This window comes from Malus domestica, chromosome 08, assembly GCF_042453785.1.
Source record: "Malus domestica chromosome 08, GDT2T_hap1".
NCBI lineage: Eukaryota > Viridiplantae > Streptophyta > Magnoliopsida > Rosales > Rosaceae > Malus > Malus domestica.
In genome coordinates this window covers 5,513,011-5,535,519 of record NC_091668.1, presented here as the reverse complement: position 1 = coordinate 5,535,519, position 22,509 = coordinate 5,513,011, and the positions used below count along the sequence as shown (strand labels likewise).

The window sequence follows — 22,509 nt, the reverse complement described above, 5'->3', positions numbered from 1 at the left end:
AAAAATTTTACTAATCAAATAAACTGAGGAATATTATCCATCAGGAATACAATTTTATGATTACAAACGCAATAAAAAGAAAATATAAAATGTACCCCACATAACCACATTTAACAAACGGAGAGATAACTTACGCTCACCAGGATAAACTTTGCATCAATTTCTGATGAACTTGCAAAAGACAACACTTTCCGACAACGAAGCTCTACTATGAGACATCACAAAAATGCCCACATAGTCTTTTTTGAGGACAAACAAACGACGAAACCAACACCTAACCAGCAAAAAAAAAAAAGAAGCTAATTAACTAACATTATTCCGTCTCTAGTTATAACTTTCTCTTTCTTCGAATTGTTGCATTGTTTATATGTACTCGTCTAAAATATGCTGAGCTTTAACATTTGATCATTAATGAATGATGAAAGGAAGAAATATATAGCCTTCCTATATATTCAAACAAATATTGATATTGCATTGGATTGATTAATTGGCTTATTGTATCTTTTTTGTTATTTTATTATTGGATAAGTGGAGAGTAGATCTTGAGACATATTTTGAACATCAGAAAGAAAAGTACCACTCGATTAGAAGTTAATTAGTTGGTTCTATTAATTAAGGTATTTTGGTGACAAAGTTGTTACAGTCAATGTGTCTTTTAGAGAGCATAATAAAAAAGGAAAACTAATGAAAAGATCTTGAAATTTTGAGTTTTAACAATAAAAATAAAATAAAGAGTAAAATGAATAGTATCAGAATTGACTTTTTAGTGTAAAAATGTGATTTTTCGTTAAAATAAACATTACCGCGAGTCTTCCGTTAAAACTCTCTAATCAAAATGGTTTCGAACAAGTTGGTGTAGTAGTCAAGTCACTATAACGACAAGCGATCTCACAACTGTGAAGCAATATGACATGCCCAATTGGGTTAATATGCCCAATTGGGTTAAAACCCAATTTGTTTTTTCTTTCTTTGTTTCTTCTCCGATCTCTATAAGATTTTAATTCTCCATAAGATCCCCTGTTGATTGATTAATTAATCTCCATGATTCGCAGGGACTTCTACAAAAAGTATATCATACCAACTACATAAACAAATCAATCCTTGCTTTTCCATCATTGTCTACAAGCATCGGCAAGAGGCCACAACAAGGAATATCAACCAATGCCTTTCTCTACAAGAAAAAATAAAACTTAAATCCATTTTAATTTCTGATAATTTTGTGTTCACCCCTCATCTTGCACTTTTATTTATAGTAATCATGATGAGTTTTCTTGTCTTATAAATAATACAGATCTATGAAGATTTGATCGCCCAATTATATCTTGGATTCTACCTTAATTTTACACCATCATATTCCTATTAATAATTATATTCACAATACTTTCAAAAAATTTAAGCAATTTTATAAAATTAAATTTTTATTAATACGCGTGACAATTAATTGGTTTGATGGGCTCCACATGTTCCAAGTCAGCATATTAACAATGTTACTAATAAAGTTGGATGATAAAAACCATATAGAGAAGTGAAGTTAGATCGATGAGTTTAAAACGTCAATGGCCAAACTAATAAGTTGGTGAATCAGAAAATCATCTGTGATAAGACCCGCGAATTAATTAACTTATCAAGGTCGGTAGACAAAGAAGCTAAACCTTATCCGAATTCGTTTTCAAAAGTGGGTTTAGAAAGAGGGGGAAGGTGGGGGGACCCACTCCGTTTTGGATAAGCTTAACCAGTCACAGCTCACGAGGATAAGGAGTTATTTTTTGAATTTTCTTTGTTAGAATTTTGATAATTTTTAAATTGTATTCGTTTATTATGGAGTTAATTTTAATCAAGTAGTATTTATTTTTAATTTTAAATAAAAATATTTAAAATAATTTTTGATCACATAATATACGAACTAACATAAAATTTTCAGAATTCTCATAAAAATTATCCGAAAATTATCCTCAATAGGAAGGACCAGCGGCTTCCCAACCCGACACAAACCTAAAAAAAATAAATACTCTCTCCCTCCCGAGGTCCGACCAATTCTTCGACGTGGAAGCTTCTGATGACTCAACGTGGCATGCCAAGAACAAACCGTGGGCGGTGTTTTCAGATAGGATGCGCCCCAAGTCTATGACTCCCACAGGGAGACGGAGATTCCATTTTTATCCGGTGGAACTCTTTTCTTGGTGGGCCCTAATCTCGACCAATAAAATCCCTTGTGCTATTCACACATTCCATTTTAATTTTCACATACTTCTTATTAATTTATGTCTGTTGATTTTCTGCAATTTATCAGATCCGATGATAGAAAACCAAAAAGATGTGAGAGAAGTAAAAAATGATGTGTTGATATCACATTCCTTTTTTTTCTATTGCTCGATTCATTTTTGATTTATTCGATTAAAATTAAAAAAAACCAAAATAAACTTTTTTTTTTTGGTCAAAGAGTAGATATTATTAAAGATAAATTGGAATGTTTATATCCGATGCTAAAATATTAAACAACTAATCCGGCTCAAAGCCAATACATAATTGTTCTCTCCCTCCCTACGCACGGTAAAAGATGCTACATGAAGCGCAACCTCTTTATAAGCACGAAGAGAAAACAAAAACTCAATAGAACACACTTATTGGCGAAGGTGAATAAAAAAAAATAGGAGATGGAAACAGCGCAAGCAGAATAGGATGCGAAGCGGGGGATGACAGCTCATTGAAAAATATTGCAATGTACATCGTAGTTGGCAAAGGGATTTGAGGGTAAGGGAAAGTGATCCTCTTTAGATCTCTTTTTACTTAATTCATCAAGTTTGAGATCTGAATTGTTAAAATTTGATCGAACTGTTATAGTTATTATAATTTATAAAAAGATTTTCTATTTGTAGTTATTGATTAAATTTCAACGGTTGGAATCACGAACTTGATGTATTAGGTGGAAACAGGTCCGTAGAGGATCCCTTTTCGAGGATAAGACCTAACGTCTGTGCTGTCTGTGCAGTGCCATCATTTTTTTACTAATTATAAAATTAATTAATCAGGAACATTATCCTCTCCTAATCACATAATCAAGCATTAATTAATCATTATCCAACAACTTAATCTCAACCACCTTAAAGCTATATATACAAATTAATCCCCGGACAACAAAGTACATGAAGATAGAAACACGATACGTCTCCTCCTCCGGCAAATCTAAGCCGCTCTCGACCGACAATCTCAAGATCCGCCGCCGCTCATTGATTGATACCGGTCGATCCCATTTCTACGTTGAAATCCCAAATCGATTACTTTGCCTGATTTGTTAGATTTGGTTTGCGTTTGTGATATATTAATGTCGACTGCATTGAATAGCGCCGCCGCCAGGATTGGCATCGCGCCATCGTCTGGGTTCGCCTGTGGTGGTTTGCTCTTCGACTCGCCGGAAACACGCCGGAGAGTTCCCGCCGGTGAGGTTTCGGTTTCTTCTTCGAGTTCGTCGTCGATCGGGAAGAACAGCGACGATGAATCGGAGAGATACGACGGCGGCGAAAATGATGAGGCTCAGAGCTCGTATAAAGGTCCGTTGGATATGATGAACGAGTTGGAGGAAGTTTTACCCATGAGGTTAGCAGTTAAATCTTTTTTTTCATTTTTAACTGAAAATTTTACTTTCGCTATATGCTCAAAATAGTTTATGAAATTGTCATAACTTCTTACTTTCGTCATTTAAAATCAATCAAAGTGATTCTTGAATTTATCTACGGTTAATCATGTTGGTTATTTCGTAAAAAAAATTCCTTTAAATAAGATCAAAATGATAAAATACTCTTTTTAACTTTTTTTTGTTGGGTGTTATTCATGTTACAAAAAGCGATATTCTAATATACTCTAATGTATGTAACGTAATTTAAACGGATCAACTGACCTAATTTACGTTTGTAATCGAGTTTGTTTGGTGCTTTTTGACTGATGAAATTATGAAAAAATTGCAGGAGAGGGATCTCAAAATACTACAACTACAAATCCAAGTCCTTCACAAGTCTAGTAGGAGCTTCATCTTCTTCCAACATCAAGGAGCTTGCAAAACCAGACAATGCCTACACCCGAAAACGCAGGAACCTCCTTGCCTCCAATCACATGTGGGAGAAGAACCGAACCTCCTTCCCGCTGAGAAGCAATGGAGGCGGAATTTCAAAGAGACCGATTCCATCCAGTCGAAGCGCATTGGCTCTGGCTGTGAAGCTGGGCAGCTGCTCGGAAAGCAGTACTACTAGCACAAGTGAGGAATCCAATTCGAGCTCAAATCCAACGTCGCCGCGGCCACCTCTCCCACCGGGTTACGCTTGTCCACTAGGAAGTTATGCAGCTTGGAGATCGTATTCATTGGCTGATCTGCAAGAATGTACCACTGCTACAACTGCAAATACTTCACGATTCTCGGCGGCTTCCATGACGAAACCGAACGTGTAGAAACCCTAACTTGAATCTTGCCGGTGTTCTTGCCTGTATCGAGCTGAGTTTGCGATGGTGTTGTCAGGAAATATGGTTTTTCTTGTCTAATTAACCTTTGATTGAAAGTGTAGGGGTATAAGAATTTCAAAAATCTGATGTTATTTGTACATATGTTGAATGAGTAGAAGAACCCAATATTACAACAACTGATTTGCAATCACGAATATAGTTAATTTGCTTAGAATTTTGAATGTTTCTCAAGAGGGGAGCTTTTGACAGAAGCAATGGATTAGGCAGCACTAACAACAATTAACTAACAATAAAGAGACCGATTCTATGCATAATAGTGCGCGCTCAATCTCTGCTGATTATTTTATCTTTTACAATTAACTGTCTAACAAACTGCCACTAAAACACTATCGCTCTACTAAATCTTTAACAATTAACTATCTAACCCACTAAAACACTATCGCTTTACTGAAAAAAAACATACTGCCACTAAAACACTATCGCTCTACTAAATCTTTAACAATTAACTATCTAACCCACTAAAACACTATTGCTTTACTGAAAAAAAACACAGAAACTTGATGTAAGTCCATTTTTAGGAGTCTCTATGGGAACAGTCCAATTTTTAATCCTTACTGAATTAGGTCCATAGATTGGGAATCCACATAAGCAAGTTACCCTATTTCTTTGCGAACTTTGGAGGAAACCAGAAAACCTTCTAGCCCAGTTCAAGATTAAGCTTGTGGAAAATCAACAATGGGAGGAAATCAGAAAATCTTTCAGTTGAATTCAAGATCAAGCCTCGATGGCTCTTGAAAAAACTTCCAGCCCAATTCAAGATCAAGACTCAACAGCTCTTGGATCGGCACCTACATTAAGGGACTTCAAAACACATCTTCTACATGTGACAAACACATGTATACGACGTGCCTTGAAGTGGGGGCATTTGTAGACATCGAAATTTCGGTGAAATAAATGTTGACCAATGCATTAAAATTTCAACGTTCATGTATCGTATAAATTGTACAAGTAGTGTGTGACTTAACAAAAATCGGAAAAGTCATAAAAAAGGACATGTGTCATTACTTGGCAGAAATGATTTATTTGATCTGATTATTTAAATCCAAAAAGATCAAGTCTTGGAATTCTATAAATAGAAGGCCAAGCCTTTCATTTCATTTCACCGATTCACTTGACAAAATACACCTCTCTACTTCCAAATTGGAAGAGAATTCCCCAAATCCTTGAAGCTTTAAAACTCTAAAGCTTTCAAGCACCCAACCTCCCAAATTCCCAAGAACCCCGAAGGATCAAGAAGGCTCTCTTTGTTCTTCGTCAAATCTTGGAGAAACGTTCATTAAGATCAAGTCCCGAAGGCCCTTGAAGAAATCCACACAACTGCTCATCAAGATCAAGCTCCGAAGGCCCTTGAAGATCCGTTCATCCTCGTTCATCTAAGATCAAGCCCCGACAGCCATTTGGATCAACAACATCAACAAATCTGCACTACCATTCATCCCTAGATCAAGCATCGACGACCCTTTGGATCAACAACTCATCCACAAATCTACACCTTACGAAGATAGATTCATATGATCAAATTGTAAAAAGAGATTGTAACCCCAAAGTTCATACAAAATATTATTTTGTACATGTGTTCTTGTTCCATTCATCACAGGAATATTCATGTTTACAAAAAGCTTTGGGATGACTAAAGTTAAAAAGCAAAAAATATCTATTTGTTGCAATCCTATTAGAATAAGAATGTGATTGTGTAAGTCCTAGTAAATATGTGAATGTATCTTATAATCCTATTAGGAGTAGATTACCTATTAAATGTTGTAATCCTAAAGGGTAATGAATTAACATTTCCTACTACTATAAATAAAGGCATAATGAGGTGGAATAACACATACCCACAATTACACATCTCTCTTTCTCTCTATGTGTCGCACCCCCTCTCTCTCTATGGCCTCCATGATTGTTCGGTAAATTATGTCTACAACACTATTTACTTGTTGAACATTCTTGACGATGATAAAATAAAGGATTAAGTACCTGAAGCCCCAAACCCTTTTAGTGTCAATCCAAATTGAATGCCAAATTACTCAATGCTTTTTTTTAGTATATCGATATTTTTTAGATAGTAAAAATGCTGTTTTTTGATCTTTTCAGTTTTCTGAGTCATCGATGCTTTTTTTTTTTTTTTTTTTTGAGGATAAGAAGTTTAAGTATTGTAGGTTTCACTAGTAAAGGAGTTGGTGTACATTTTATATTTACATTTATGAATCAAACGTGTATTTCATATTCTGTTCATTGGAGAGCTTTCCAATGAACAAAAATAAAATAAAATACTAAAAGTCAATTTTAAAACATTTTGCATCTCTTGTTCGAGATATTTTTCAATTTGTCTTGGAACACGGGCACATACATTATATGTCATTATACATTGAATGAACACTTGAAAAAAACTTTCCTCTACTTGTATAATAGGAGAAATTATTAGATGGTACAGTATTACCACCTGGCACTGACAGCTGGTAGTACCCACCAATAAATGCATGACATGTGGCAAGTTAATTATTAAATAAAAATTAATGGCTGGATTTTACAAGAACCTAACGCCGTTAGGTCTCTGCCAAAAAACTGATGTCTGCCTCTTCTCCTTCCCCACGCCTTCTCCTCCTTTTCCGCCGCAATTGATTCCTCGTATCCCACCTCCTCCTTTTTCGCCAAAACCAAAAGCTTTTGTTGCGCTCCCAATCCAATCCCTCATTTCTCAAGAAAATGAAAGCTCTGCACCGTTCAAAAAAAAAAAAAAAAAAAAACCTCATCCATGTTTACTTGAATCAAAACCCGGAAATCTCATGCTACAGGTACTGGAAATTTTTGCTTGAATCTTACTACAATTTGGTATTTTTTTTTCTTGAATATGACTGCGAAAACCAAAAATATGTGTTTCTGTTATTATTTTCTTCTTAAAGAAAAGAAGGACAAGAGACAAAATCTTATGAATTGGCAATTTGTTTAACTACACTCATAAAGTGGATGTGTTCTTACTAATTCATTGTATTTGATTAAGTGGGATTTTGGTATGTACCAGGAATTAAAAGAATGTCTATCAAGATCTGATGAAACTCCAGGCAATGCCCTATGTCCTTTGGGTATAATGCCTATGGATTAAAAGAGAACTTCTATGGGATTTTTTTTCATTTGATTAAGCTTTTCTCTCTACTGTTTTTTTTTTGTTGGGGGGGGGGGGAGGTCTCAGATTGCAAGAATGAAAGACAGCTTGAATTGGATTTTGGGTTGCTTCAGATTACTACTTTCAGCTATAGCTACCGTTCATTTTGGGTTAGATGTATAGAATTGGATTTGTTGTATCAAATGCTACAATTTTGTAGTGACATACAAAGTGTTAATAGACTTTTGCTATTGTAAGTACAAGTGAGCATGTGGTTGTAAATTGTAATGAGACAAAATGGTATCTTATACAACTCAATGTATGGCTGACATGATTTCTTATGCCTTAGCGCTTTGCTCCTTATATGCTTTATTCACTATGATATATAATATGACAGTACATTACTCAAATGACATGCGCACTCTATCTTAAAACGAGAAAGATATGGAAAAAAATTAAGAGCAAAGTTATTGTTTCCAGTTACTGTAATCTCAATGCTTCCTTCCCTCCAAAATAACAAAGTTGTCGAACAAATATTCACCACAATATACATCCGGTTCAAAATCAAAATAAGTAAAGGCTTCTAATTAAAAAAAAAAAAGATTTAAAGGTTTCCAACCCAAAACATATCACCTTCCACCTGCACCCAAAAATAATAAATCAAGTTTAGTAGTGAAAAACAAGAAAAATCTTAGGGTAACTTAAAAGCATTTAAAAGTGATTTACTCTTAATGTATTGTAGAAATTACTCCTCTGGATTATGTTGTCGCCCATAAACATATGGATGTGAGTCCTGCATTACATATGGCTTCACATTAACTAAATGCTAAAAAAACAAATATGCCTTGTGTGATAAACAAATCAAACCTGGCTGAGTTGAGGATTTAGTCCAAAGGGTTCGTGTGCGATAAAACTTGAGGATGAATTCTGCCACATGTATATAACAAATGTATAAAACAAACAAGAATTGCCATGTGTATTCATAAATTCCGCCTTCTCAAAGTAAATCGATCAATACCTGACTCGCCATAAATTGACTATCTTGTAGCATAGTTGTAAATGAAAAACTAGGTTGGATTACTTGGTTATATGGAGGCAATGCATGATTGTTTGTTGTTAACAAGCTCACAGCTGGGAAGACCTGTGTAACATTTATAAGATGATATGCAATTAGTCGAATTTAGAGAAGATAAGAGCATTCAAGGTCTTAAAACATACATCACTGTAAACTAACAAATTAGTTTACTTGGTTTGATGGAGGCAATGCATGACTATTTGTTGTTAACAAGCTCATAGTTGGGTAAACCTGCGTAACATTTGTACTAGTGGGTACACTGAGTTGTTGAAGAAAATTTGAATCATATGGTGTTGAACTATGTGAAGGGCCTATATTGCTTGGCTTCTTGGTTTTCCCTACAAAACAAATTTAAAATTTTTAAGTAAAAAAGAATATTAGAATTACATCTAATAGTCAATAAAAATATAAAATTTTATTTACCAGATGAGACAGTATCTTTAGATGCTTTTTTTTTTCGTTTCTCCATAGCACTTTTTAATCTGGCATTGCTTACTCCTTTCGGCCTTACCAACGGAGGATTCAATATTGGTGGCTCATCACCTGAGCAACCATTTTCATTACAATCATCATCATTGTTATCATTGCTCTCTTTATTAACTTCACCCTTTGACTTGATCATATCCTTTTCAATCAATTCCTCCATCTCTCCCAATTTTTTCATGGCAACTCTAGTAGCACTTTCGGACTCTGCTCCCTTACTCAATATATTATAAGCCATTCGCATCAAAGCATTTCGACGCAATGTAACAGATGGTTCACCTTTTACCTGCAATAATTGACTATGCTCATTTGCATGCAATCCTTTCTTTGCATCTTTTGTCCAACGCTTCAATATATGTTGTGAAGGTATTTCAGTCCAAGATTTGACGTTTAGTACCCTTAGAGCATGACGACACAACAAACCCACGAACTCATACATTTTGCAGCTACAAGAAACCGTGCCATCTGATGAGTTAAGTTGGACAAGGTAAACTCTTATGTGACCCTCCGCATTAAGTTCAAAAGAGTGTATTGTACCACAACTCTCATATTCATGCATTGTCACTGCTAAGCTATTCAAAAACTCTTTTTCAAATATTTTAAACATTTTCCTAGTGTAGACAGTAGCAGCATGCTTCAAAATTCCACTCATTTGGGCAACTCTAGAAGGGAGACCCTGATTGTAACAATAAGACTCTTCTGATTCACTTGTACGCATTTTTGCTGCTTGTTTATCATAATGATGCACAAATTCAATAAGTCTCATTGTCTTGGTAGAAATTTGGTGGAAAACATTATTCGTGCTCTCACTTCTTTGTGAAGATTGTATCCGACATGTGAAAGTATCATGGCTAAATGCCGGACACCATTTGGCACGAAGCGCATACAACATATTCATCCGTGAGCACATCCGTGAGCACCCTGTAAGGTTGACTTCTGCAACAAGCTCATCCCAAGTCGACTGGAATTCCAATTCCGTCTCATAATATTTAAGACATTTATTGAACAAACGTCTAAAATCAGGGTTCGCATAGAGACTTGACATATTTTTTGCACAATTCTGAGAAATGTGCCACGAGCATAAACGATGACATACCCCAGAAAAAACTTTTTCAATGCCATTTGCCATAGCTTGACACTGATCAGTAAAAATTGTCTTTGGCTTTTGACCTCCTATTGATTCCAAAAAAGTATCAAATAACCAAGTAAACGTTTCTGTTTTCTCATCCAGTAAAAATGCACAACCAAACAATACATTTTTCCAATGGTGATTAACGCCGACAAAAGGAGCACAAATCATGTTATACCTATTGGTACGATATGTAGTATCAAATACTACAACATCCCCAAAGCACTCATAGTCAAGTCGCGACCTTCCATCTCTCCAAAAAAAGTTTGTCATTCGATTTTCTTGATCCACTTGCACAGTGTAAAAGAACATATGATCTTCTGCTTGCTTGTGCTTGAAAAGGTTGATCAAACTTTGAGCATCCCCTGCTTCAAACATGACCATTTTTTCCTTATTCACAACATTGTAGCAATCTCTTTGTGTAAAACCTACATTCTGAGACCCACCAGCTTCTTCTGCTAAATAAGAATATGTATTTGTAGTTCTTATTCCTGCAGCTGCCATGGTTTTAATCACACCCAACTGGGCTTCAGAAACTTTTCTATTTGATCTCAAAAACTGCCTCTCTTCTGGTTTAGCAAGCTCGTGATTGTGTTGAGTAAAAAATTGAGCAACTTTCAACGTACCATCCGTTTGTACTGCAAATCGAATTCCAGCTTTGCATCCTGTTCTTGTCTCTAGTTTATAAGAATTGCTTGCTTCTGACGGGTCACCATCTACCTTAAAACCTTCTTTTGAACAAAGATAACAAACTTGTCTTAGTTGATTCTTTCTATTATATCTCTTTTGTCCCTTACGAACACTGAATCCAAATGTCGTAGCATAGTTGTTGTAGAGATCATAAGCTTCCTTTTCATTTAGTACAACTTTTCCCACGAAAATGTCATCGAAATTCTCCGTTCGATTCACAATGACTGGATCTTTTTCTCTATTATTTTCTTCATCACTTTCTATATCAATGATTGGATCTTCTTTCTGATTATTTTCTTCATCACTATCGGTATCAATGAATATTGTACAAGAAAAATTTGTACGTGAATGAAAAATTTGTATGTAATTGAACGGTTAAATAATGGATGCAAAAATAACAGACATATGATAGCAGTCGAATAAAAAGTTAAAAATGAAAAGAGAAATTGCTAAAAAGACAAACCAAATAGGCTGATAGGTTAAATATTTTACCAGTATCCATATTCTTCCTTGGTGAAGCTTTGCTTTTTTGTGAATGGTGCGGAGCCTACTTTTTGAGAATGGTCCCAGAATTTAAACAAGCTGGAATCAAAAAGGGTAAAACAAAATTCAAGCAAGAAATTGCAGTAAGATTCAAGCAAAAAATTCCAAATTGCAGTAAGATTCAAGCAACAATTTCTTGAAAATCATTGAAGGAGTCTGTTCCTTCTCTCCTTTGCATGTATGCGTTATCTCTTGTCCTACTTTTCTTTATGATCAATACAAACACATACTAGCTTATCAAATTCAACACCAAATGACATATAACACTGCCTGGGTTTTACATCACTGCCTGCAGTTGCAGGTTTAAGAAGAAAATAATAACAGAAACACATATTTTTGGTTTTCGCAGTCAGATTCAAGCAAAAAATACCAAATTGCAGTAAGATTCAAGCAAAAATTTCCAGTACCTGTAGCATGAGATTTTTGGGTTTTGATTCAAGTAAACAGGGATGAGGTTCTTTTTTTTTTTTTTTCTTTGAACGTTGCAGAGCTTTCCTTTTCTTGAGAAAGGACAGATTCGATTGGGAGCGCAACAAAAGCTTTTGGTTTTGGTGAAAAACCAAAAGGTGGGATACGAGAAATCAGTTTTGGTGGAAAAGGAGGAGAAAGGCATCGGGAAGGAGGAGAGGCAGACAGTCACAGCAGTTTTTTAGCAGAGACCTAACGGTGTTAGGATCTTGTAAAACCCAGCCATTAATTTTTATTTAATAATTAACTTGCCACATGTCATGAATTTATTGGTGGGTACTACCAGCTGTCAGTGCCATGTGGTAATACTGTACCATCTAATAATTTCTCGTATAATAGCATATAACATACCGCCCCGTATTCCGGACACATTGAAGAGTATCTTCTATTATTGGGGATATTGTGTAGAAAGCCAGGTACTCTTTGACTCTAGTGGGTTGACGTTAGTTGGTGACTCCTCAAGCGTTCGAGATCACCACAAAAAAAATATATATATGGATTAGATGACGGAATTTATTGTGGCGCTTAAAAATTTGTCACCTATTGTAAGGATACGTGATAAACTATTCAATTGTGTCCCAAATGACTACTCGGCTACCAAGCGAGTGGATTCATCAAGTATTCTCGAAATACATGACAAATAGAATTTGCGTCAGATAAACTTTTTACCTCTCTTACAAATGCCCACAACAGGAAATTATAGCACCTCCATGAAATATCAAATGAGTGAAATCTAGACCTTTCCAATTCACTTTCTTCTTTCTTTCTCTCTGTCTTTTGGATTACTCACTTCTTTCACACATGAAGCTGATCTCCTCTCTCGTGTGTTAATAAAACAACTCTATGTTTCTGGCTTTTTTATTATATGGTTAGGGATCATAACATGATTTATTATTGGAGGATTTTTAATAAATTTTCCTAATTGCTTTTTATATTTTGATATTTTTCTTGTTGTTGTGTGATAGAATTAAAAGCACACCACAAAGTAGCACACAAATGTCCTATTGATTTTCCTTATTAATACTAAGATTTGTCAATTGTAGCATATGAAAATAAGGATCTTTCTACAGAAGATTGTTTTATTAAAATGTCACACAAACTGGTTGCTGTCCCTACTGACTAGTCACCGAAAAATAATTATTAGACCGACTCACACTAATCTAAAGTCTATGAAAATTTATATGTAGACACTAGACACACAGAGCTACACTCACACAAATTTTTGGGATTATTGGAGTAGATTTGATATTTAGATTAAATCGAACAAAACAGAAACATATTTTAAATAGTTCACAAATTAAAAAAAACGAATTAGGGGAATTGTTATCCACCACCAAATAATCATGCAAACATGTTATGTTTCATTCAAATTCCTTTTATTTCCGGATGAAGATGCTTAAGTTAGCTCAATGTTAGAACTCAACCTATTGCTCTTTCTTATGTAGTATGTTAAGAGAATGACGTTTTTAACTTAACTTAGTCTCTAGCATGCAATCTAGAATGACGTGTTCATAGATTTAACAAGTAGAAATCATTAAGAACGAAAAGAGTTTGAGTCATAATAAGGTATCGTAAGTACTAATGGTGTCTTACTTATCCTAGAAATTAGTTCACATGTTAATCGCAATTAATAAATACTACTCTAGAACATATGTAGGTCCTCATTCAACTAGGGCAGACACACACATATTCATAGCATTAGAATCCTAGATATGCTTACTAAGTATGCATCCATAGAAAACAAATAAAGCATTAATCACTGACATAAGTAGTGAACCAATTTTCATCCATTCAAAAAAGTAATTCAAATGAAATGTCATAACAAACTTGTAATCATATTCGGGGTTTCAAAACAGCCCCTAACTAATAAAAATTAGTTACACATAATCCTTAAATAAAACCAAAAGAAAGACATGAGTTTGAGAAGATAAAACCGAAAGAAGAGAATGCCAAGATTTCCTCCTTCATTTCCTTCCTTCCCTAACGCTGTTTTTAAACCAATTCTTTTTCTTCTCCTTAACTCACCCACTAATAACCATTTAGTGATGACAATAAGTGAGAGGAAATGGTAAAACAATTGTAACTCTTTGGGTAGCCTTTATGCCAATTACTCCATCTTAATCCTCATCTTTAATTTCATTCACTTTTATATTTGAATACGTGTCAGCTGACTTGTTCTTGGCTGCATCAGTTTTGGCTGCTAGATTTATTGTGTTTATTGCTTTCATTGCAGTTACAAACTGCTCAGCCTCTTGGTAACCTTTCAGTGTTAAAACGGCCATAGCTTCTTCTAGACAAATGATATTAACAATCCGTGAAATGCTCTAGAAAATAAACATCCGTAACTTTCTAAGCATATAAGGCTCATTCTCTAATTCATTTTGAGTTGTTCTCAACTTGCTTTCAAAGTCAGCTGATCTGCACATGCAGTTTTGACGAATTTGTTACTTAAAATCTCACTTGTGCTATTTTTCTTTTCTTTGCTTGACAAATCCCACAAAACACAAAAACAAGGTAAATAGTTCAAAAATATAAGGAACAAACTAAGAAAAGACAAGTGAATTTGATGTAAAATATGTATAAATATGAGCTTATCATCGTGAACTTGTAGGATGACTTTATTTTTCTTGCTGTTTAAACGTAAATTTTTTCGGCTTGTTGCTTATACAAATTAATCTAAAAAGAAGGTTTAGTATTTTTTTTGTCTTTGTAGATGCTATGAAATTGAATCGTACATAATTGTTTAAGCTACCACTTTATACTATGCAGTCAATTGCTAGAGCTAATCATTTATGTTTTATGGAGAAGCGATTTTATAATATGAGGTTCTCCTTGAATCCAGAGCAGTGAGTGCTCTTAACTTGAGTAGTATTAACTTAAATAGTATCTGACAAAATTAAAAATTAAAAGCATAAGCTATTGTTGATTAAGATTGGGACTATATATTGTGGAATTATCGAATATTAGGATATGCTCTCAATTGTAATGTTTATCTTCTAGTTGCTCTGCATTGTAATACTACGTGTCCTGGAGGCTTATCTCCGATCGATAGAGATTTTTACCACCTATAAAAGTATGGATAAAAACACTTAAACACACTTGTAATAGAACAAGGTTATCATAGTATAGTAGCTCAAGTAAGGTCATTTTCCACAGGAAATGAATGAATAATTTATATAAATACCAAATCTTAATTAACTATTTGAAGACAAAGTTTGGAAGATGTTGATTTTATGACCTAAAATATTGAAAATGAATTTAATTAAAAACGATTAAATAAATTGGCAAAATAAAGAAAACAAAAGAAAATAGTTTTGAAAATAAATTTGAGCACTAGGTTCCGCCATCACCTTAACCATCCTACGTAGTTCTTCTAATTACTTATGCATTACACATGCATATTTGAAGGTAAGGTTTTCCTAAAGTATGCCCTACTTTGAACCTCCAACATAGAATGTATATCTAACATGTAACCTGTCCGTGGCATCTAGATTGAATGTGAACATGCGAGACTCATTAAATTTTGTGAAATCCTTTTGACAAACCATATAACCCTTAAGACGTGTCGTCCATCCTAAGAAGTTACACATATTAATCACAAGAAGCCAGTGCCAATTCCAGGAACAGCCCTCAGCCAAAATTGCATCAAATTACTTTTCTAAAATATCCTAATGGTGACTAGTCATCAAGAAAATTAGATAGTTTCAAACACAGTGATTAATAATTCAAAACTTGCATGCATAATATCATAAGAAAATTAAAAAGAAACTACATATTCTTGTTAAGGCTCGTGGCCTCACCCTAGCAAACGAAACTAGTTACTAACAATCATAAAATAAAATATTATTAAGAATATGGATAGAAAATACCTTGAAAATAAACTTGAATCGTCCAAAGTAATTCTCCAAATAGTGTGTGTGTTCTCCCCCCCCCCCTTTTTCTAATGGCTAAAAAGCCTGATTTATACTAATACAAAATAAAACCCTACCTAGAAAATGTCTTAGAATAATACTAGTAAACATAATAAAATCATAAAACAGAAAATAAAAGGTTTCCTATTTGAACTAAAATTTCGAACTTCTCAGAAAATCACACTTTTGACCAATCAAATCAACTTCGATCTAGTCCCAAAAGGTCTCTTTTGAAAGCTGAAGATGTCGTCTACAAATCATCAGAATGAATCTTCCTCAAAATATGCCATCTTGACCTCCAAAATACCTAAAACGTCCGTTAATGTCAATCTGAGAAAGATGCACACTGGGTCTTTATTTCGTTGCCACGGTCAAACGACTTGGTAGAAAAATCTGGAATTTTGATACAATCATCTTGAAAGACTCACGAACATCCTCCAATTGGAAATACTCCAAAAGTCATCCGGTTGGTTATTTTTTGCTCCAGAGGAAATCGAATGTCCTACATTGAAAATATATAACAAAGTATCAAAGTTCTACCAAAACAACAAATAAATTAATACTAAGAATATGGTAAAATATATGGTATAATATGGACTCATCACTCCTCATATAACTTGTGTATACCAATACTTGTATCACTCATAAGAAAATCAATGAATTGATCAGTTTCAACTAATGATGGAAATTTATTGGGTATATTTGGTTTTGGGAACTGTTATTAGCATTCCAAAAATCTCATTCTACACTCATCACAAGTGTATTTTTCTTTCTAATTATAGAAAGTTTGAAGTGCCAAATGAAATTTTTGGAGTTCTAATAACAATTCCCTTCGTTTTTTGGGATCACTATCAATCCATGATCTTCAATATTTATTATTATTTTTTTTATGGTTTTGGACTTCTACATTTGGATCTTTCTGGGTGTTTAGTTAATTCATTTTTTGCTTGACTTCTAACCCTTTTATTAGCTCATATGAGGAATTGGGTGTGTGTTGTATTCTCTTTGTTGTGATGAATTTTTGTTTGAATTCTTGTTTCTCACCAAGTCTGCTTGCCTTGATTTATAAATTAGTCGTCGTTTATGATTGAGTATTTGGGTCTCATTGTTTTTTAGCAACGGCCTCTTCTTGTTTAATAACTTGGGCATCAAATAACTTGTGCAAATTCATTTTTGTTATTTGGAGATCGATCATGGTAATCGGTTTGACCACCACCTATATTTCCAAGTGTGGTGACAAATATATACAGGTAAAGTGATTTATAACGTAAATGGGTGCCAACCTTTTGATCAGGTGTATTGTAGGAGGGATGTGATGTATCTTGAGTATCAGCATTTTTTTTTTTCTTGTTATAATGATTTTTTGTTAGTTATATATGCGTTTGAACAACATTTGGGTTACCTAATCTTTTTGTTTGAGTGAAAAAGTTTTTAATAAGTATACTGGAATGAATTACAAAATGAAAAGTGATGATGCATCTGCAGTTAAAGATCAACTTATTCAAGGGCTAGTTTCTTCTAGGTTGCGTATTATTGATGCTACACATTTGTATCGGCCAACTCTAGTTCGTGGGCTCTTTTTAGTTATGATATTATCTTTTTAAGCTATGATTGGGATGTTTGTCTTCGAGTTAATTACTTTGGGCACATTAATATAAAGGCTTTTTAGCCAAAATAGTTTTTGAGATTTGTATAACTTCTCATTTTGGTCTTTGAGATTTGAAATCAATAAAATTGGTTATTGAGTTTGTCCACCATCAATCATTTTGGTCATTTTGTGAAAAAACCAAAATACCATTAATTTATGTCAAATTATTTTGACCCATTGTTTATTAAATTGAGGGTATATTTACCATTTTGATCTTTATTTAACATAATTTTGCACGAAATGATCAAAATGATTGATGATGTACTATCTCAATTATCACTTCTATTGATTTCAAATCTCATAGACTAAAGTGATGTGTTATGCAAATCGTAATGACCATTTTGACTAAAAAGTCTAATATAAAAACAACCTATATTTCAATTACAGAGTATTTTTGCATTGAAGTTTCATAGTATTTACTTCGCTTTCCATTTACAGTAAGTTGAAATGCTGATTTAATTATTAAAATGATAAATTTAAAAGAATAAATGAATAAAAATAAAAGAGGAAACTTTCGAAGGAGTAGGTGACGATATATATATTTGTCACATAATTAAAGGATCTATGACGCCTAGTGCCTAGGTCGCCACAATATGACTCAGGTTGGTATTTGAGCTTTAAAATATGTTATCTGGCGTCACGCATATTGAGAACGGGTAATGAATCACAAATTTGTCGCATCGACTAATAGGTGACAACCCTTGTGACCGTCGAATTCGTCATATATATCATTATGTGACGAATTTTCAATATTTTGTGACCCTTTGTTATGTCTACCTACTAACATCATTGATGTTGTTCCAACACACTATCTCTCGAGTGGCCCCATGGGATCAATGGCAGATCCAGCAAAAATTATTTGGAGAGTCACATATAAAAAATTTCAAACATTTCTTAGACATAATAGCCTTAAAAACTAAAACATAGTTCCATAATTCATAATTTATATAACAAATAACAATACAATTTACAATTGTCCATGTTGCATTTTTAAAATATAAAAACGCTACATTGTAGCTTCATTATCAATAGAAGAAAAAAAACATTGCTCTCAATATAAACTACTTGCAACAACTGCCAATTCTTTTCAACTCGGAAAATTCACTGCTCAAACGCATATCAAGAATACATGCCCAAGTTGATATTAAAAAAAAAGAAAAAAAAAAGAGGGCAACTCCTCTTTGAAGCCTTTTATTAAGCAGTTGGAGGACATGCATGAAGGGCAACTCCAACCTCCGAAGGGCATCCATGTCATGTATAAAGATTTATCAAAGTTCGGAGGATCGGCTAACTCCCCTTGCCCCTTATGGATCCTCCAGTGCATGGAGTCACAACGTAAACTAGTTAAGTCATTATATTGAAAAACTCTTATTATTAATCGTGTATTATTGTGTTGTATGGCTGATATGATCAATTCTCCAATAAAATAAGTAATGGAACCATCCAATATAAGAAAGATTCACTTTATAAGATTTTCGATATGAGACGTATATTTCAACATCTATAAATGAGTGACATAATGGACAGACGTATGAAAAAAGGCAAAGAAAACACGAAACACCAATAGAGATCGAGTGCAATGAAAATGGAACAAAAGTTGGGATTCTAATGAAAGATTATAGCCTCTGAGGTTACCAAATATAAGACCCAAAACCCAAACATAGTGAGTGCTCACCAAGTAAAAGAAGCAAGGGAAATATACGGAAAAGATATAGATTTATATTGTAGTCCTCAGGCCAAAATCTTACATTTCATCATTAATTTCAAAGCACTTCATACAGAATGCAGTAACATAAGTAACTCACAATCAATTATTCTTTGTTAGAGGATAAGAATAATATGTCATTGCAAGATTTTTATTATATAGGCAATGATCGAATTAGTGGTAACCCAAGTAAGCATCTGTTGTTTCAACACAATTATCCCACATTTCTTTACTTAATTTCAAAGCATAATCTTTGCTTACTTTGGCATGAATTTTGTGAAGAGCTTCATTCACTAATGCTTTCTGGCAAGATTGACCAAGGTCAATGAGATCGAAGCAACACCATAGATCCACACGCCATGGCGTTTCAATGCGTACATAATCAAATACTTCTTCTTTACAAGTGGTAGAAAAATGTCTCTTGCATTCGTCTAAAGACTCAGAACTAGATGGAGAAGGTGTTAAGGTTGAAAATCCTGGAATGAACATTACTTGTGCAATCACGAAAATGAAGATCGTAAGAGTAGCTGAAGAACTATTTAATCTTCCCATTCTTTTTCTTATTCTTTTGTGATAAATATCTATATATGTATGTTGATGCTTTTCTTTTGTTAAGGTAAGATGCTTCGGAATGATCTTCATATATTAAGCACTCTTGATAATGACAAATAAATTAAACAGTTTTTTTTGCTGCGTAACTCCTAAATTGAATGCAAAATTAACTCAATGTTTTTTAGATAGTAAAAGTGCGGTTCCTTGATCTTTTCGGTTTTCTCAATTTTTTTTTTTTTTTTTTTTTTGTCAAAGGGTTTTCTCAAATTATTACAACTAGCCTCTTGGCGTGTGGGCAATTTTTTTTTAATTTTTTTAATTTTATTATTGCGTTGATTAAATTAATTATGTGGAAAGAGGAATTTTAGCTATTTTCTCCACTTACCTTCTCTTATTTGCATTTCCCACTCAATGGATGCCATATGGACTTACCACCTTGCACCATAATTTATGCATTAATTGTGTTTTAAATTTCTTTAATCTCTTTTCACCAATGGCCCTATTTAAAACTCATTTATCAATTAAATCATTGAATAATCCATCTAATTTGACAAATATGTTGCAGTCATATTTAATATAGAAATATGATTGTGTAAATCTTAGTATATTTGAGATTAGGGGTGGGTTCAAAAAATTGAAAACCGAAAATCGAACCGAAACCGAAACTGAAAAAACAGAACCGAATTAAAAAAACCGAACCGAACCGAATTCTTTTGGTTCGGTTTCGGTTTCAGTGGTCTAAAAATTGAACTGAACTGAACCGAACCGAATAAATTAAATTATTATTTTTTAATTTAATTATCTATTTAAATTGTAACACAAGTTGTATTATTTCTCTTAAGCGTGTATAGAACCATAGATTAATTTAAGTACATTGATATTTTTACACTAAGAGGAGGGGAAGTTCGGCAAAACAACACAATGAGCAGCCTGGTTTGGTATCGAATTCGCCTTCCACGAGATTCAGACCCAAAACTTCTCATTTCCAAGTAAAGAAAAATACTACAAGATTATAATACTAAGTGTTCCAAATCAATATTCGTTGAACCTAATATATCACACATGAATTATTCCATATGGACCACACTAAAATATTGAAATTTTCTTACACAAGCAGGCGTGCTCATATTCTCACAAGAGCCTTCCGCCTTTGATGGATCTAAATTATAATATAATAACATTCTTTGGGGACCATTAGTTAATTTGAAAGTAATTTTATTGGTCAAATTATGAAGTTGGTTTCCAATTTTGTTGCTGTGATGATAATTAATTATATGCTAAAAAACACGTATTAGAGTTTTAGCATGCAAACAAGGGTAGAGAGAGAAACTCAATTTCCTCCACACTAACGGCTCGTCTACGTGATACAAGTTGTAGATCACATTTGATAAGCTAATTATTAAGGTATGTGATTTACGTATTCTGGATTAACAGGTTGTGAAAATCATGAAATTCAAGATTTTGGCTCACGAATTGTGCTCTCATCCTATCACAATCCAAACAACCCAAAAAATACCCGTCATTTAGTCACTCAAAAATTCGCAAGGCGTGAAGAGTTATGTTAAGAATAAATTTCACAATGTAAGAAAAATAACCTTGTTTTTACGGTAAAAACCTCAATCTATTCAATTACATTATTACTAGGGTGTGATGTGAATTGGAGTTGTCCTCCATAGAATAAGACATCACAACCATCACGCGTTTCTCTGTTCTCTCAAATTTTTCGGTTTCAATTGTTAAACAATTTCTAGGACCAAAAGTGGACTCGGTAGTCGGCACAGGCACTCATTTAATTTCTGTGACTTTTCCCGTTCCATAGCGTTAATTATATAGGAAAACCAATGAAAAGGGCTTCAGAATTTTAACTTTTAATCAAAAACCACCTATTAACTTTATTTAATGATAAGAAGAAAAGAAAAAAAAAAAAAAAAATACATAACAAAAGTTTGGTGCTTCAGCCTCCTCTATTCGAAGCTCACCTCCTCCGCACTAACTCCTTCACCGCCGGCATCCCCACCCTCCCCGAACTTCGCCTCCGATTCCCGACCAGCAACCGCCATGGCGACGAAATCCGTTGTATGTATAAGGATAACAACTGGCAAAGTATAATTGGTATTTATATATGTTCCTTTGAGTTCTGCTTATTATCACGTGTGCACAGAGGAAACTGGCAACGGCAAGCAAACTACAAGGTCGAAGAACTCACAAAGCATGGACGAACTTGATACATATGAGTTGGATGATACCTTACCAAATATTGATCCACAAGCTACGAAACCCAAGAGGCCGAAGAGGTCAAAGAAGAGTGTGAACGAAAATCTTGAGCCGGCATTTACTGCGGTTTCGAAACAAACCGAGTATCCACCACGGAGTTAGTTTGGATCTGGTAGTTGCAGAGCGGAACCCAGGCAAAAGATATCGCAATTAGAAGGGCAGTCCATTTTCTTGGAAATATCATGCATTGTAGATGATTGTAATTGAGTGATGAGCAAGAGCTTCACTTTTGGGTCGTTTTGTCGATGGCCCCGTTGTGGTGATGGTGCTTGGAGTTCTTTTTGGCTATGGTGGTTTAGAGAGAATGCAGAGAGTTCGAAAAGAGAGAGTTCTGGAGTGTTCACGGGGGAAAAGGAAAAGAAGAAAGAAAAGGAGAAGAAAACAGAGTGGGCCAGGTTACAAACACAACACAGTGG

General features: G+C 34.2%; 2 protein-coding genes and 2 long non-coding RNA genes across 4 annotated transcripts; 2 read left to right on the top strand and 2 right to left on the bottom strand.

Moving 5' to 3' along the window:
- Nucleotides 1-2,651: 2,651 nt before the first annotated feature.
- On the top strand, nt 2,652-4,628 carry LOC103441004 (protein OXIDATIVE STRESS 3 LIKE 1-like). The gene is made up of 2 exons (XM_008379703.4): nt 2,652-3,594; nt 3,963-4,628. The coding sequence occupies exons 1-2, from the start codon at nt 3,323-3,325 to the stop codon at nt 4,438-4,440; spliced, it is 750 nt and encodes a 249-aa protein (XP_008377925.3). The 5' UTR covers nt 2,652-3,322; the 3' UTR covers nt 4,441-4,628.
- Nucleotides 4,629-7,070: 2,442 nt separating this feature from the next.
- Nucleotides 7,071-7,944, top strand: LOC139198288 (uncharacterized). Its single transcript, XR_011583669.1, has 2 exons — nt 7,071-7,307; nt 7,535-7,944. It is a non-coding gene; the product is annotated as an uncharacterized lncRNA (long non-coding RNA).
- A 395-nt stretch (nt 7,945-8,339) lies between these two features.
- Nucleotides 8,340-8,898, bottom strand: LOC139198198 (uncharacterized). The gene is made up of 3 exons (XR_011583471.1): nt 8,634-8,898; nt 8,483-8,542; nt 8,340-8,408 (listed from the first exon to the last, which is right to left on the bottom strand). It is a non-coding gene; the product is annotated as an uncharacterized lncRNA (long non-coding RNA).
- A 103-nt stretch (nt 8,899-9,001) lies between these two features.
- Nucleotides 9,002-21,879, bottom strand: LOC103416888 (protein FAR1-RELATED SEQUENCE 5-like). The gene is made up of 3 exons (XM_070826209.1): nt 21,799-21,879; nt 9,202-11,277; nt 9,002-9,028 (listed from the first exon to the last, which is right to left on the bottom strand). The coding sequence occupies exons 1-3, from the start codon at nt 21,877-21,879 to the stop codon at nt 9,002-9,004; spliced, it is 2,184 nt and encodes a 727-aa protein (XP_070682310.1).
- Between the last annotated feature and the right edge of the window lie 630 nt (nt 21,880-22,509).